Here is a 17,011-nt window from a genome sequence, read left to right on the forward strand (position 1 = left end):
GGCAACCAACCTCCCTTTCTAGGCTGCTAGCTGCCAAAACACTAAAGTCCTTTTAAAAACACAAAAATTTCCAATTAAAAATACAAAGATTTTCTTAAAATAGGAACTAGTCTTCTGTTGCCATTTATACCTTCTTAGGATGTTTCTGCTTTTTATCCATGAAGAAGTGAGTGCTGGAAAATGTAGATTAGAAAAGCTTTCCCTGGTGACAATACTTTACAATTATATTTCATAATTCTTTTCGTCAATAATATGTGTAATAGTAAATTAGAATGAAAAAGTTCTATAAAATATTCCATAGTAAAAGACACGCAAATAAATTATCTTCACAATTATACTTTATTATTACACCTCAAAAAACACATGCCACCACAGAATCTGTGGCATGTGTTCCCTGAGGTATAAATTCTTGATTTTTGTGCTCTTCTGTTAACATTTGGAAAATGCAATTTATTTATTATTTATACATATAATAAGTTTAAAAATTTTATTTACAGGTAACCCCCATATAACATGGTAGTTACGTTCCAAAAAATTGCCGTGTTATGCGAATCCATGTTATACGAAACAAAGAACTAGTACGAAAAGGAGGGTTAGGTTCCAAAAATTAAAAAACATGCTATATTTTCATAATTAAGATAAATATCTTTATTTAAAATTTTTAAGTGATACACATTAATATAAATTAAACAATGTTTTCTTCGTCATCACTAAAAACACTATTAATTAACCGAGAGCGTTTTCTTTTTGGCAAGTTATCCTTATCCTCTGAGCATTTTTCTGCATTATCTTCAGATCCATGCTTTACCTTTTGCAAAATGTATGTAATTTTAGATTGCTTGCTTCTAGTTAAAAGGTCTTTATAAATTTCCTTATATGGTGCTAAGCACTTATGAAGAATAAAGCAAGTATGGAATAAGGGAAAAACATTCGGCAACATCAGAAGCAGAAGCGTCGCGATCTGGCAACATTGAAACAAGTTTCGAGAAGGACCACGTGTATCGACAGAAGGCGAGAAGAGAAAATTTACATACTTAAGTACTAATAGTTCACGAAAATAATAATTTTCGTGAACTATTAGTACTTAAGTATGTAAAAATTTATTACATTTCATGTTGTACGAGGATTTTACCCAATTCTTGAACCATGTCAGAGTCAATCCGTGCTATAACAGTACTGTGTTATACGGGGATGGTACCAATTCTCGAACCGTGTTAGAGTGAATCCGTGCTATAGAAGTGCCGTGTTATACGGGGATTACCGGTATATAAATTAAGATGAATTAAAATTTATAAACCCCAAATTTTTATTTAAAACATGGAAAATTATTTTAGAATGTAACTGATGAAAAGGTAAAATTTCATGTTGTTTTTCTTTTTACTTTATTTATAATTTCATTTTCTGAGAAATTTACAGGATATATTTATTTTGATAGAAATTTTAAAAGCATTAAAGGTTATTTTTTATTGCAGAAAGCAGAAGACAGTACAGTAGAAATACTATCACATTGGCATCCAAATTTGACATTGAATATTATTGATGATCATACACCATGGGTTCAAGGACATGTTCCACCACCATTAGATGAATGTATGTTAATTACATTAGTTATTTTAACTAAAAATAATGGTTTTAAATAATATGATATATTCATCTATCTTCTGTTATTCAAAGAAAATCAGTTTTTTTTTAATTTTAAAGAAATACTTAATTTTAAATAAATTAACAATAAAGATTAATAATATATTTTATTTGAACAATGTTATTTATTTTAATGCAACAGTGATGGGTTATGTATGTCTGTGTATACAGGATGTCCCAAAAGTCTCCATACATCGACACAAATCAAGCTCACCAAATGGCCAACAAAGTGGCCAAATAAATAAAACCATTGAACACTGGTAGTTGGTCATTGGTTTGTACCTGACCAATGGGCTGGCCACCATGCAGTGTTCAAAGTTTTCTTCATGTGTCTAACATCTAAACAGAATCTAGTCTCCACATAGGAAGTCCTACTAGAAGTTACCCCATCGGCAAATCACCCATGTGTTCTGTTGCCTTATTCCGTCAATCTGCTGACACAAATCTTAATGCTGACATTTTAATGTTTTGTGAATAAAGTTATATTTCACCTTTGTATGTATGGAAACTTTTGGGACATCTTGTATAGGGTGATGCAAAGTTGGCTAACTGAGGAATACTTCAAGATTATTTTAAGAATGATTAAAACCTATACACAGCCCAACAATATACAGCTGTAAAAGTTCATCCGATGGAGAATTATTTCTAATAAAACTGTAGACAAAACTGTCCAAAAAGGATCACCATTTATTATTTTTTGTGTTCCAAGACTAACACATTTTCGGAACTGACCTTTCTTTTTAGGCTACTTGTCGCTGGAAGCCTAAAAAGAAAGGTTTGCTTCATTGAGTAACTGAATCACAAACAACAATATAAAGCTGTTGTAAACAGCTGTATATTATTGTTTGTGATTCAGTTACTCAATGAAGCAAATAAATTGCAATAATAATCACAGTATTGAATAATATGCAACTACATTCCAAACATGCTTAAACTATTTTTAAAATATAGAAAGAAGGTTAATTTAGACTACCCTTAATCAGTACTTTCCCCGGGAAAAGGTTTTAAATAGTCAGCCTGTTATATTAGCTGACTGCTATTACAAATATCCTTACAAACTTCAGTTAATGACTACAAAAACAACAATCATTTTATAATAGTTAATATTGTTCAGTTATATCTTTAAAAATAATTATTAATAAAATATATATTTTTTAATTTTAATAATTTTAAACTGGCCAGAGGAATTTAGTTGGCCCAATCAACCCGGTAAAACCAACTTGCAGATAACACTGCTCTATATAGATACTTTTCATCACAAGATGACAGGATGGTGCAAAATAATCTACTGATGTACAGTAGAGTGTCATTTATCTGAATCAATTGGGGACTGGGGTTGTTTGGATAACTTATTTTTCAGATAACTGATTATTTATGAAAAAATATATTAACGTATCCCATGTTGAAATTTTTCTCCATTGCATGTCGCTTTGCGTTGAATTTTCATCAATGTTAAGCCTAACATAAATTTTTATAATAATAATTGTGGCTATTGTATCGTTAAAAATTATTTTTTTATTTTGTACAAACAAAATAAATATATTGAAAAATATAAAAACTAAAGAAAATTATATTTTAGAAGTTAATCTAGTATCAAAAACATTTGATTCAGCAGGACACACAGTCCTCAGAAAAACACCACACAAAAGTGCCAGTGCTGCCAGCTAACACACACACACACACCAACAAAAAAAAAAATTGGAGTAGCCCAAGATATAGCCAAAGGTTGCAGTGCCACAGCACTAGCGGAAATTTAAATTTGCTGACTAGAACGCTTTTGGTTGACCGGCTTTCGGATAAATGATGCTCTACTGTAATATAAATATTGTATATTATTCTGTTAAAATTTTAAAAAAGGAAATATAAATAGAAAACCATTAATTTAAATTTTCATTTTTTTATTCTAGTTAAAATTTATAAATGAAGTTTGTATTTCTAGATATTGAATTTGAACCTATAACTGGTAAATATTATCCTGTTGTATATGTGAATGATTATTGGAATTTGATGAGAGATTATCAACCAATAAATGAAACAACAGAGTGAGTATAATTTTTTTGTTTTATATATTTTAATTTATAGTTATTAGTGAAAACAGGGCTAAACAAAAAGCAAATTCTATTTAAAACTTCTTTTTCAATTTAATAAATACTATCACAGTTAATATTATTGATAAAAAAAAATGTGATGTATTCAGCACAGGTAATAGAGCCTAGTTTTGCTTTAATATCAAAACTAGGTGTCAGACTGTGCAAAAGAAACATTAATATTACTAGTGACTTTTTAAAACAATTGTTTTAAAGACTGGTTTATTTATACAGAATTAATTTACATGTCATTAATATTTATCATTCAAATGTTTTGAAATGAAAGCTAATAAAACAATATAAAACTGTATTGTAAAATTTATTGAAATGTTTGAATGTGCAGGTGACCCAAAAGTCGGTTAACCGTTTTAAAGTTGTGTCGTCACTAGGACCAGCTTTGCATTTTTTGCTGCCTTTATGCAGATACTTGCTTTTGTTAGTGTTTGCCATCTATTTGTCATGTGGCAAAAATACAAAATGAAATACTGTTGTTCATTTTTGTAGAATTGAAGTCCTGGGAATAGATATAGCGATAGAGAGTAACTTCGACCCTCTTTGGTTCAAACTTTGCTCCTAAAATACTGTTCTCATGGTAATCCCTTTTCACTACATCAATGCCGCCATGCAAATCTCCCACACTTGATATACCAGAAGTCCTAGAAAGCAATATTCAGCCATTCCAAACTGGTTTTATGACGATTACTAAAATGGTTAACAAAAAATATTTTATAATTGTTTTAAACCAAGTTTTTTGTTACCCCGTATATTATAAACTTCCATAAATAAAGTATTACTATTTTTATCTACTAGATATCTTCCACTTCATGTTATTTACCAGCCGCTCTCCTTATTCCGCTGGCAATTGTACACAGCTCAGGCGATGCGATCTCGTTGGACGTCGTTCCTGGGGCAGGATCTAATGGAAGAATCAGAAGAAGAACAAGATTCCATGAAAGAAGCATTCCTCGAAACCTCACCTTACTTGTTGGGCCTTACTTTTGTAGTTTCTCTTCTTCATAGCGTGTTTGAATTCCTAGCTTTTAAAAACGGTAATTGCATCACAGTTTTCTGTTCTAATTACATCTAAGTTTTATATTATGGTTACAACAGTTACTTGTCTTTCAGATATTCAATTCTGGAATAACAGAAAATCACTGGAGGGTTTGTCCGTCAGATCGGTGTTCTTCAACGTGTTTCAGTCCGTCGTGGTGTTGCTCTACGTTCTCGACAATGACACAAATATGATGGTCAGGATATCCGTATTTGTCGGACTACTCATCGAGATCTGGAAGATACACAAAGTGTTAAATATAGAGATCAAGAGAGAACAGAGAATCTTTGGTATAATTCCTAAGATTACATTCTCTGACAAAGGATCATATGTCGAATCTTCCACAAAAGTTTATGATCTGGTTCGTAAATATATATAGTTTTTATAAACGTAATTATAAGTTTTAAGCATACGATAAACACGTAAACGTTTGTTCGAAACAGATGGCATTCCGTTATCTATCATTGGTGTTGTTTCCTTTACTGGGTTGTTACGCCATATATTCCTTATTATATCTCGAACATAAAGGGTGGTATTCATGGGTGTTGGGTATGCTTTACGGTTTTCTACTTACATTCGGTAAGTAATTGTTTTTATTTGCATTCTTTGACAAATTAAGCCATAAAGTTCACAATAAATTTTTTTTGTAGGTTTTATCATGATGACTCCTCAGTTATTTATTAACTATAAACTTAAATCTGTCGCACATCTTCCGTGGCGTATGCTAACATACAAATTTCTTAACACTTTCATCGACGACATCTTTGCTTTCGTTATCAAAATGCCAACCATGTACCGCCTGGGCTGTTTCAGAGACGGTGAGTCTTTTAAAAGTGCACTTTGTTTTCTGTAACGCTAACACGAAAGCTAAAACATTCATTTATTTCATAAACAGATATCGTGTTCTGCATCTTCCTGTATCAACGTTGGATCTATCAGGTGGATCCAAAGAGAATTAACGAATTCGGAACGAGCGCAGAAATGGAAACGCAGCACAAAGAGAATTCCGCCGCCAACGGGGTGGTGCCGGCAGAACTGGAGGCGAGCGTGGAGAGCAAGAAGGATCAATAGAGGAAGCAATAGTCCATTTCTCTCACATTTTTCTGCCATTTTTCAATGGTAATAAATGTAAATCATCGAGGCAGGCATTCGACCAGGTTGGTGTCTCCTATGTGAAAACAGTAAAGATGCATATCAGATACCAACGTGTTTTGTTTCTCTCTCCTTTTTTTTTTTTGTTTTTTTTTCATGTTGTCAAAATTTTATTTTTAAATCGATTGTAACTTGGCTACGTTATTTTAGCTAGTCATTAAAAAACAAATGTCACAGATTGTGTGCTAAATTTTGACAAGCTTTAGTGTGACAATAAAATGATTGAAATATTTTTGTGAATTGGTTGAGTTCGTTTTTAAAAAAACAAAGAAAATATTTTTTACAAAAATTAATTAGAATTTGTTGTAAAAGATATAATTGGACGAAATTATTTATATATTCATTTTATTTGGGGATGTTTGTTTGACTCGTGTATTTGGACTTCTCCCCCTCACATTAACACGAAGTTATAGCTAGTGCCGTGACTATAGTAAGAGGCAGAGCGGAACTTCTTAAGTAAATATGCTGATGTGTTTAATGAAACTAGAACAGAATTTCGTTTCTCTCAAGAATGAAACAGTAAGAAATCGCAGATTGAACAATTGAATCAGATTTCATACTTTTCAAGTATTCTTTCAACTTCCGAACGTTAAATTGTCAGGAAATCCGACAAAATTACACAATATAAATTGTTTAGCAGTTGTTAAGAGCAGAGAAATAAATAACAACATTGAAAATAGTAGATGAATATCAAAATCGGGCCGTTTTAAGGAAGTTTGATAGTATTACTGTATATGGAATACATTTTGTGTTCGATGCTTCTATGATTTTGTTTGATCCATAATGCTGCAACTGGACGACAGACAAATATTTTATTTACAAAATCCCAACCTTGATGATAAACCAAAATTCTATCGATAGAAAAATCAATTACCCTGTCATTACGTTGAAATTATAAATAGGATCAGATCCAGATAGAGGAGTCCAACAAAATACTTGTCTCGGTAATCGGAAGCTTCTAGAATTTAGTCTTTTCATGTAAAAAACAAAAATTCTCCTTTGAAATGTGTTAAAATTATTTGGATGATTTTGTTCGTACACTCAGATGTCGATATAGCGTCCTAAATAACGCCATTATTGTGAAATTCCAATGAGTACTTTGCGAACGGATCTTTCTCATTAATAATAAAGAACCTTCAATATCTGTTAATTACTAATTTATGAATTTGCATTGCAAACAATTGGTTTTCGAATCCAAATCTCCAGATTACTCCCCTTATTCGAGATGCTCGTTTAGTGCCAGTTTCGTAGACGAACAAACAATGGCGCTAAATCGAGGTTTGTGTCTTTCGGAGAAGGTCTACAAAGGCCATCTTCGTTTTAGCCGCTTAATGGGATAACAAGTTAACAATGGATGCGCATAGAAATATTTTAAGCGTATGAAAACTGAAATGCCCCAATTCAACCGCCATTTAACGAATAAATTTCATGATGAATGATGATTACTCCATTATTATAAACTTTAAACCGTGACTAAGACGGTTCGGACGAGCAACTGAATTTTTCACAGGTGATCCGTCCCAGATACTTCAGGCACCGTTGCTCATTACAGGCCTGGCCCAATCTACGATGGGCGTGGAAAAAAGGCCCTCGTGAGTCACACAGGGCAGAGCTTTAAATCAAATACGAACGAATACTTGTCTACTTGAATAAATTAACAAAGAAATATTTTAAATAATTGACGATAATAGAGGAAACAATTACCGACTGCACTACAATAAAATTAATAAATAAAAGTTTCATTATGGAGACAAAGCGGATTGGGAAATTTTGGCTTTTGGTAATCATGATGATCGGTTCTTCATATTTCGTAGAAGCTAACTGGTTTTGCGGTAACTACTTAACCATTATTCGTAGCCATTTTTGTACAATACTTTGAGGTTTGACAATGTTGTTAACGTTCTGACAGACGAATACGAAAAAAAATCCTGCAGAAGTCCTCGTTGCGGACCATCGGATTGTGACGCCTGCTTCAAGAAAGGTACTGTACTTTTTGTACGTTCTTCGAAGTTTTGACGATGTATGGTGTTCAAACACGAGCTTATCGATTTTAAATCCTTAGTCTGGTGGCAAATTAAAGAATTATCTATAACAACGTGGCAAAATTGCCAAGTAATATCGTCACGCGTGCAGTCGTACGTCCAACAGCAAATCGAATGGATGTGTCCTCTCGTAAAGGTTTACGCTCAGAAATCTTGGTACGTCTTGCGAGTGTACCTTTACAGATTTCTATGTTACTTGGAAAAGTTGATATCGGAATGGATACGTTATTTAGAAAAGGAAATCGACTGCAAAACTCGCAAAACAGAGGAGAGCCATTTTAACATCGAAAGAATCAAACCTTTCTTAATTTATTCACTATTGCTGCTGCCATTAATTTTATTTTATTTTCTTAAACTGGTAAGGTTATTTAATTAAATTATTATTAATCCGATGCATTTTTAAATGGCTATTTTTGTGTAGACAATTTACAACGTAATCGAAAATTACGCAGCATTTTGCATCCAGAGGAGTCTAGGTAATGTATTCTAGAATTTCAATTGCTCTCATTGGGTTGCAATTTTTCAAATTACCTGTTGTCTGTCCGTCCGCCCGCACTTCGTTTATCTCGAGTTTTAGATAATTAAAATCGAGATCAGATATGGAAAGCCGAGGGGTCGGAGGCCCAATTAACTATATAAGAACTTCCAGTCTGGCCCGGAAGTAATGTGATTTTTAATTAAATGAGGATTAAAAATTGCAGCCCGGAATTGTGATGATGTCACAAACGTTAATTGTTTATTTTAAAGTTTTTCCTCCAGTTTCGGTTCCGGAAATGCAATTATTCCGTGAAGAGGATGATGATGAGCAGGAAATTACTGAAGATAATTGGAACGACTGAATTTTAATTAAGAAATATTGATTTTATGATAATTATAATATTCAAAAAATTACAAATTAATTATTGTTTAACACAAAATTAATACGCAATTTCAATTTGTGAAAATTCTTTTAATGAATAATTAAATCGGCTTTAATTACATTTTAATTGAGTTTATTACATCATATCCAAAACTAATTAAAGAATTAATTTAATACACAATTTTCTACATATACAAATAATAAATTAGCAGGGAAGAAAAAATTAATGGTGAATATTTTTACAGTTTTATACACTTACATTTTCACATTATAAATTTTTTTAATGAACAAATCATTATATACAAATTGCTAAACTCCAGTTTGTGTAGTTAATATTTCTTCGATAATTTGAATAAAGGAATGTAAATTATCACAATTAAGAATAGAAACTCCATTCAAAACTTCTGGATAAAATTTCACTTTTTAACTAAATTTCAATTTATAAAGGTGCTGATCCAATCTGAGGAGATCCCGGTTCCAGGAGAGCCTTCCTGCGAGCCGCTTCTCTGGATACATTCTGGTGAACTCTGTTCAATCGTTCCTTAAAACAAAGCAAAATGTTGAAATTTGCAGTTAAAATCATTAACAACTGAATATTTCTGTGATACATATCATGCAGAACATGGGATGATTTGTCTGTTGTGGAGTCATCATTACTGTTTAAGGTTATACTTCCTAGAGACAGCAAAGACACGTCTAAGCAGATGGTAGATGATATTCAAATATATACTCTATCAATTGACATGCAGTACATTTCATACTTCTCGGATAATTAATACCATTTTAAATTACCATAATTGTATTATTTTTCTTTTTGGAAAATCCCATAAAAATAAAGTACAATTGATCCAAATATTCTAGAAAGATGAAATATTTCAAACTATTAACTTCTTTCACTTTTTCCATAGATCAAGAGTATAAACAATACCTTGCATATTAACTAAATCCAATTGAGTTAGATTAATATGCAAGGTATCTGTAAACTACAGCTGCATGGTCAACATAAATTTTCAACATTATATATAGACTTAGTTATGCACAGTGAAATGAAGCAGCAATTCAAACTACTGTATAGTAAAAAATCATTATGGTCCAGATTGTTTCCAAACTGTCATTATATGAGGGCTGTTTCTTTTTTAACCTCTGATAATCCATAAAACAAAGACAAGTAACAAAATGAATTTATTACCATAAGTTAGGTATAAACATGGTTACTTTTTGACATAGACAAATGCCTCAATCTTCACAGTGATTATCTATGAAAGAGCTTTGAAATCGCCTCTTCATAAAATGTTGCCACCAGTGACTTGAGATGGGCCTTAACATTTTGAAGATCGTCACTAGTTGCAAACCTCTGCCTTCCTAGCCACGTTTTCAGTTCTGGAAAGAAGTGGAAGTTTTCACCACCTTTAAACACCCAGCATATAGCCCCGATTTAGCACCAAACAACTTCCACCTCTTTCCTGAACAGAAAAAGTGGCTAGGAGGGCAGAGGTTCGAGACTAATGATGATCTTCAAAACGTTAGGGCACATCTCAAGTCATTGGCGACAACATTCTAAGAGGAGGGGATGGAAAAGCTCGTCCACAGACATGACAAAGGCCTCAATCTTCACAGTGATTATGTCAAAAAGTTTACATGTACCTAACTTTTGGTAATAAATTCATTTTGTTATTTACACTTGTCTTTGTTTTATGGACCATCAGAGGTTGAAAAAAAAAACAGCCTGCATAGATAAGCATTGGGTGCTTTCCTGATCACTAAACTGTCATTTTACAAAGCTGCTTAAGCTTTGCCAAATGACAGTTCAGTGTGTGTTCATATGTGAGTGAGTGAGGAAGAGTGAACGTGAGCATGTGTGTAAGGGTGGGACTACACAAATGTGCACAAGCAAATTTTTTGAGCTATGTGCCAGCAAGAGGTGATGACATGGCATAGAGATGACAATGTCACACATTCATGCTGAACTTGTCATGGAGAAGCCATTTGACTTCATTTTGGCATTAAAATGTTTTGATTCTTATGATCAGGAAGACATTTTTCCCGTTTTCAGGCGAGAATAAATAGTATTAATACATTTTTCTTTTATAGAGTTCTCGTGTCCTGTTTGCCGAAAGAAGACATTTTCTACTCCTGTGCCAAGGTGCACACATGGTAATCAAAGAGAAAAGGCAAGCTGCTATAAATATCAAACTCTGCCAGAAATTTGCTATTGCCAGGAATACTTCTCGTTTCTCACTTGTTCGTACTTTTCCTTTGTGAGAATTATACCGTTCACAACCTCTCACTTGATACTAAGTATGCATCTGCATAGTTGCACCCTGACTCTGCTTTAAGTTGGCCTTTGCAGCATTCATGTAGCAAGGTTTGGAAATGTTGACAATAAAATTTAAGACAGCTACCACAAACAATATTTGCATAATTTGTTAGACCGGGAAATAGATATTGTTGGTCACCTCCAAAGTTATATCTTTTATAGCATTGACATCAATTCTACATCATCTCCCATTAAGAGTTTTGGTTTATATCAAAATGACATTTACAAACAGCAATACAACTGTAGAACTATTTCTTCCAAAAGGAGAAATTGCTTAAAGCAAGTTTCAAGTATCTTTACTATGCAATGCATACATTTGTTAAAATTTAAAATGTTCCAAATAATTTGATGCAGCCAGCCTGTGTCAATTTATATCTGGTACGATTCACATGCACAATAGACGACAAATTATTTTATTACTGTAGTAAAGTTCGTGTAATGTTATTGGGCTTATTAATTCCTAATCGATTTTACTGATATAATCTCTACTCAAACTGCACTTTCAAAAATAACTACACTTTACCAACGTTTAACATGCAGTCTATTTTATTAATGTAATCTAACGTTTTTGGTCAATTAATTGACCTTCATCAGGATCGAACAATTTTTCAATTTATGACGAACGAAACTGATTGTAGAACGTTTTTAACTTTTTTAGATTACATTAATAAAATAGACTGCACATTAAAGGTTGATAATGTACAGGTATAATCAAAAAATTACTGTTTACTGGTAAAAAACAAACAGTAATAATGATATTAATGGAGAAAATAATAGAAAAACTAATAATAATAATAATAATCTAATATATAAAGAAGACAATTTGTGGGTTTGTTCTTTACATTTGCTCAAACTGTGTCAAAACATATAATGAAATTTTTCAGGGATCATCCTCCAATCCGAGGAGGTCGTCAAAAGCCCTGTCCGCAACAGTCACCCCGCTATGTCATCTGACCAGCAAGACGGTTCCATTCAAATAGGAAAATACATTATTGGTAAGCATTAAATATTTAATTACCTGAGCATTTTGAAGGATATTGTTGACTAACATAACTCTCCTTTTAGCATTCATTAATTTCTTAACATATGCATCCAGGTCAAAAGGCATTTGTTGGCTCTCCGAGATTTTTCTCAAGTCTGTCAACAAGCAAGAAAAATGCAATTGCAAAAACATAATAATAATTATTATTATTATTAAGTAAATTTACCTTCGGCTAAGCTGTCTATCTGTTGCTTCAATTCTAATTGAGTGATTCTATTATAAACAAAAGAAAAACCTTTCAAAATAAAACATCATCAATTAAAAGAAATGGTAGACGTAACCTTTAGGTAATTAATACATAGAATATTGACATGAAGATGGCCTAAAAGTAACTTCTACCGAAGAATGACAGACAGAGTACGAGTGTATTTTACCTTGTTGATTTCACTCTATCATCTAATTGTTCGACGGCAGGTCTTAACAAACCCATTAAACCATCCGCTAAAGCTTCTCTAGTCGGAGAATCCCCGAAATCGTCAGTTTTATCGTCGATCGAAGTAGTTGTGCTTTCAGTATCCTCCATCTTGATCGTTATTACAGTGTTGCCAGTCGATAGTAGAAAGGGAAGAAAAATCAGGAAAATGGCACTTTTGCCAACCTTTCTTTATATGAATTACTGTATCACTTTTTCCTTTTTAGTTAAAATTCCTCTTTTTCTAATATTTCTGTACGAATATTCTAATAATTTTATCATTAAAATACCGTCACTCAGCACTTTTTTGAAATTCTTTCCGCCCTGTGGGCCATGGCCGGATTATCGCATAACAAATGAGATAAATGTCTAGGGCCCGGTCAAACTGTCTTTTTGAAAATATTTGTAAATAAGATAGTTTACTTTTCTGTTGCACAACTGTATAATACTGGTAACTCTGGTAAAATAATATATTATTTAAATATTAACCAAAAAGGTTAAATTAAACAAGTAAAACGGAAAAACCGTATTTGGGATACGACTATGTCTCGGAATCACTTTGACGCTCAAGGCGGGTCTCGTTCTCATTCTCCAATCTTCTTTGGTACCGCTGCTTTTGGGCGCGATCGTTCAAACTTCGCCGGCTACGACCACGAGGTCACCCACGATGCATTTTCGATGAAATTAACCTATCCAATTTCGAAATTTCTCTCCGTTGCGTGTCGGCCCGGGTTGAATTTTTGTCGATGCCTAACAAAAATTTCCCGTTTTTGAAAAAAAAATATTCGTGGCTATTGTATCGTCCGAAATTATTTTTTTATTTTGCACAAACAATATACAGTTTAGCCCGATTATAACGTCATACGACAACCCTAATATAACGTCAAATTTTTATCGGTTCCATGATTTTACTATACTAGATAATAGCGAGGTTGCGGCCGAAGTTTTCAACGCGAAAACGTGAACGTCCGACGTTCATGTTTTCGCGTTGAAAACTTCGGCCGCAACCTCACTAATGTAAAACCTACTTGTAATGACATAAAACCCTGTTTTAATGTTATATTTGAAGCACTCCCAAATTTACAAAATTGTTACGATATGTACTGGTGGCGACACACAGAGGCCAACAAAAGTGATCAGTTGTCTGTCATACAGCCCATCACGAGTGTCTCCTCTTTAGTAGTAATAAATAATAATTTAAGTTTTGTCAGTCTTGTGTATTATACAACATATAATATAACATGGTGTCAGAATTATAGTCGAACTATTGACACCATTCTGACACCATTTCCTACTAGCAGCAGCTCGAAATAATGAGTTCACCGGTCAGTAACGCAGGTCAGCCATCTTTAACTTTATCCCGTTTAAGTGGTCAACAGGAACTATCGGCAATCCAGTTCCATCGTTATTATTAGAAGGAAATTTAGCTCATAACTGGTCAATCTGGTATCAGAAATTTAAAATATTTTTGCGCGCTAGTAATTTAGAAAGTGAAACTGATTCCTGTAAAGTCGCCATATTTTTACGTTTTGTGGGAGAAGATGCGTTACAGGTTTTCAATTCCTTTAACTTGGATATGGACAATTGTCAATATTTGGATGTAGTAAAAAAATTTGAGTCTCATTGCAAACCTAAAACTAATCTCACGATTGAGAGATATAATTTTTTTGACCAGAAGACAAAAACCAGACGAGTCAATCGAAGACTTCGTAACTGCACTTAAGAACCTAAGCCTAACATGTGAGTTCGATAGTCTCCGAGAGAGTTTGGTCCGAGACATGTTTATTGTAGGTTTGTCGTCAAATAATAAAGTCATCAGAGCTAGGCTACTTCAGGAAGAAGGCTTAACCTTAACGAAGGCCATCAGCATAGCCAAAAGCATCGAAATTACTCATCGTCAGGCGGAGCAGATTGAAAAGAACAGTGATGCACATTGCACAGATACTCAAAGTCGAAAAGTTCAATCACAACAGCACTCGTCGTGGAAATCTACAAAATAAAGCAACAAGTAGCGGAAGGAGGACAGTCTTAGGTGGTCATCGAGAGTCGTTATCGTCAAAATTCTCAAGGTTTCGTCAAACAGGTCAGGACAATCAATTATTATGTATGCGTTGTGGACAGGTACACCGAAATAAATGTCCGGCTATTAATGCTGTCTGCAAGCTTTGTAACAAAGTAGGTCATTATGCGAAATGTTGTCGTACTAGACAAGTAAAATATGTTAATGTTAGTGATGATCGCGACCATGATAGTAATAAGTCGGATCTCTTTGTCATTAGATCTATTAATAGTAATAACAATTGGTTAAGTGAGCCGTGGATCCTAAAACTTAAGATTAATAACAAAGTGTTAGAATGTAATTTGGATACGGGTGCTCAGGCTAATGTAATGTCAATAAGAAATTATAAAAGTTTAAAAATTGCTAGAAAAATACAACCTACGGCTGTAAGGCTTACGTCATTCTCAGGAAATGATATACCAGTTTTGGGAGTGGTGTTAGTCAATGGTGTAATCAATGATAATTTGTCAGCTAGTATTCATTTTGTAATTACTAATACTGATAGTCAGACCATTATAGGGCTACCTACAATCCAAAGACTAGGTTTAGTCAAAAGAGTATTTAATATCAATAATCATGAGTCAGTCCTGTCGCAGTATAAAGATGTATTTGAGGGTCTTGGTTGTCTACCAGGAGAATATGAAATATCCGTTTACAAAGATATAGTACCAGTGATAGAACCGCCTAGGAAAATACCGTTTATGTTAAACGAAAGGTTTAAAAAAGAACTGGAACGTATGCAGTCTTTAGATGTTATAGCAAAAGTAAGTGAGCCTACCGAATGGGTAAATTCAGTTGTTATTGTTGAAAAGAAAGATAAGTCATTGCGAGTCTGTCTAGATCCAAGAAATCTGAATAGAGCAATAAAGAGGTGTCATTATCCATTACCAACTGTAGAAGAACTGAGGTCAAAATTAGCTGGTGCTAAGTATTTTTCAACTTTAGATGCACNAAAAGGAAACAGTGGGGACGCACGTTCTAACCTAACCTAACCTATTCTAATAATATAATTGGTAATAATTATGATAATTTATCAGAATAGGTTAGGTTAGAACGTGCGTCCCCACTGTTTCCTTTCTTGTCTTTGCTGGAATCGGCGATGAGCCGCCATGACAGTCTACGTATCTGGACTTTAACCAAAATAACAAAATAACATGGTTTTTTTTTACTCACCTTTGTCCGCACTCATTCGCCGACTCTGGTGCGCATCTTCCTGTTGCTCGCCTCGCCGCTTGCTTGGTTCTTCGGCGTCGCTTCCGGGGCTGCCAGAACGATTTCTGGCTCCTTCCATTCGGGCTCGCGTCCCGCTCCTGGATACATTTTTCTTAAATGTCCATAGAAAATTGCGAAACGTTCGCCCGGCTTGAGACTGTCCCATTTCATATGCTTTTTGTACATAAAAGCGTAGAGATACGAATCGCCAAGTTCCTCAGTATAGTGACGGGGCAGATTTTTTCTGTTCTTCAAAATCCCCCACAGCCTTTCGATGTTTTGCGTATGCACGCCGTCCAACGGATTCACAAAGTTTTTGGAATGATTTACTGTCGCGTGTTTTATATCTATTCCTTCTAATTCTCAGATGTTGTTGTATCCCTTCCATTGGTCGGTATGAACCGTAGATCCGGACTGTACGAAATTCCTAACGACCCAATTTAGACTGGCTTCGGAGCGATCGTTTACAAAACACAAAAAACAGTTCTTGTCTTCCGCCGACCACCCACTTTGTCCCTTTCAACTTTCTTCCTCTTTCGTATTTACGCTTGCTTGCGACCGTCTCGTCTATTTCCACGGTCTTTCCAGGACCGCCAATTTTCAAACTTGTCAAATTAAAAAGAGCGACCATCATCGCGTGCCGAACGAAATTAGCCCAGTCGACACCGGTAGTGCGACTCACCGTGACGGCCAAACACGACGAATTCAACGAGACATCTATGCAAATCAGATGCCAGAGGAAACTGAAGATTGTCCGCCATGACATGTTGCCGCATTTTCCCTTGAAGGTGCTTTCGAACGCCGAACTATTTACCTTGCACTTGGAACATCGGAAATAAACCGAACCGGTGTCTTTTCTGTAACTTATTTTACGAACGCCGCCGTCGCACTTGTTACACTTCGCTTCTACCGGTTGCAAACCAATCTTAATCGCGAATTTTATATCGGAAGGTATCCTATTGTCGATACCCAACTCGGGATAATCAGAATCCAAACGACGAAATAAATCCGTGGACGTCACAATGTCTAAATCCTCCATCTCTGCGAAAAAGCCAAAAAACAGAAAACGAAACCACCAACCCGTCGAAAATTTGAAACAACCGCACTCAGAACACGCGCAGGCGCTTGCGTCGTCAC

General features: G+C 34.3%; 4 protein-coding genes across 6 annotated transcripts in view; 3 read left to right on the forward strand and 1 right to left on the reverse strand.

The window, feature by feature from the left end:
* Window positions 1–6,163, forward strand: part of LOC111618167 (cleft lip and palate transmembrane protein 1 homolog) — a 28,877-nt gene extending 22,714 nt beyond the window's left edge. For both annotated transcript variants that reach the window (XM_023359630.1, XM_023359631.1), the window contains exons 6-12: window positions 1,473–1,590; window positions 3,581–3,683; window positions 4,539–4,777; window positions 4,854–5,140; window positions 5,223–5,358; window positions 5,430–5,597; window positions 5,675–6,163. In XM_023359630.1, coding sequence (XP_023215398.1) covers window positions 1,473–1,590; window positions 3,581–3,683; window positions 4,539–4,777; window positions 4,854–5,140; window positions 5,223–5,358; window positions 5,430–5,597; window positions 5,675–5,850 — 1,227 coding nt within the window. In that variant the 3' untranslated portion in view covers window positions 5,851–6,163. The remainder of the gene's footprint in view (window positions 1–1,472; window positions 1,591–3,580; window positions 3,684–4,538; window positions 4,778–4,853; window positions 5,141–5,222; window positions 5,359–5,429; window positions 5,598–5,674) is intronic.
* Window positions 6,164–6,265: 102 nt separating this feature from the next.
* LOC111618168 lies at window positions 6,266–8,843 on the forward strand. 2 transcript variants are annotated; one of them, XM_023359632.1, is made up of 5 exons: window positions 6,266–7,763; window positions 7,841–7,912; window positions 7,994–8,331; window positions 8,395–8,449; window positions 8,721–8,843. In XM_023359632.1, the coding sequence occupies exons 1-5, from the start codon at window positions 7,676–7,678 to the stop codon at window positions 8,810–8,812; spliced, it is 645 nt and encodes a 214-aa protein (XP_023215400.1). In that variant the 5' UTR covers window positions 6,266–7,675; the 3' UTR covers window positions 8,813–8,843. The 2 variants fall into 2 exon arrangements, with proteins under 2 accessions (XP_023215400.1, XP_023215401.1); XM_023359633.1 differs by having other exon boundaries at window positions 8,733–8,839.
* A 58-nt stretch (window positions 8,844–8,901) lies between these two features.
* On the reverse strand, window positions 8,902–12,878 carry LOC111618169 (SNARE-associated protein Snapin-like). The gene is made up of 4 exons (XM_023359634.1): window positions 12,566–12,878; window positions 12,358–12,404; window positions 12,168–12,286; window positions 8,902–9,373 (listed from the first exon to the last, which is right to left on the reverse strand). Exons 1-4 carry the CDS (start codon window positions 12,712–12,714, stop codon window positions 9,272–9,274), a joined length of 417 nt encoding a protein of 138 aa, XP_023215402.1. The 5' UTR covers window positions 12,715–12,878; the 3' UTR covers window positions 8,902–9,271.
* A 1,335-nt stretch (window positions 12,879–14,213) lies between these two features.
* LOC111618138 lies at window positions 14,214–16,070 on the forward strand (the record flags this gene model as incomplete). The annotated part of the gene is given in 3 exon segments (XM_023359589.1): window positions 14,214–14,604; window positions 14,606–15,625; window positions 16,066–16,070. Coding segments are annotated over 3 exon segments (1,416 nt in total), but the record flags the coding sequence as incomplete, so codon positions are not given.
* Window positions 16,071–17,011: the final 941 nt, after the last annotated feature.

This window comes from Centruroides sculpturatus, unplaced genomic scaffold, assembly GCF_000671375.1.
Source record: "Centruroides sculpturatus isolate CEXI.00-Female unplaced genomic scaffold, Cexi_2.0 scaffold62, whole genome shotgun sequence".
NCBI lineage: Eukaryota > Metazoa > Arthropoda > Arachnida > Scorpiones > Buthidae > Centruroides > Centruroides sculpturatus.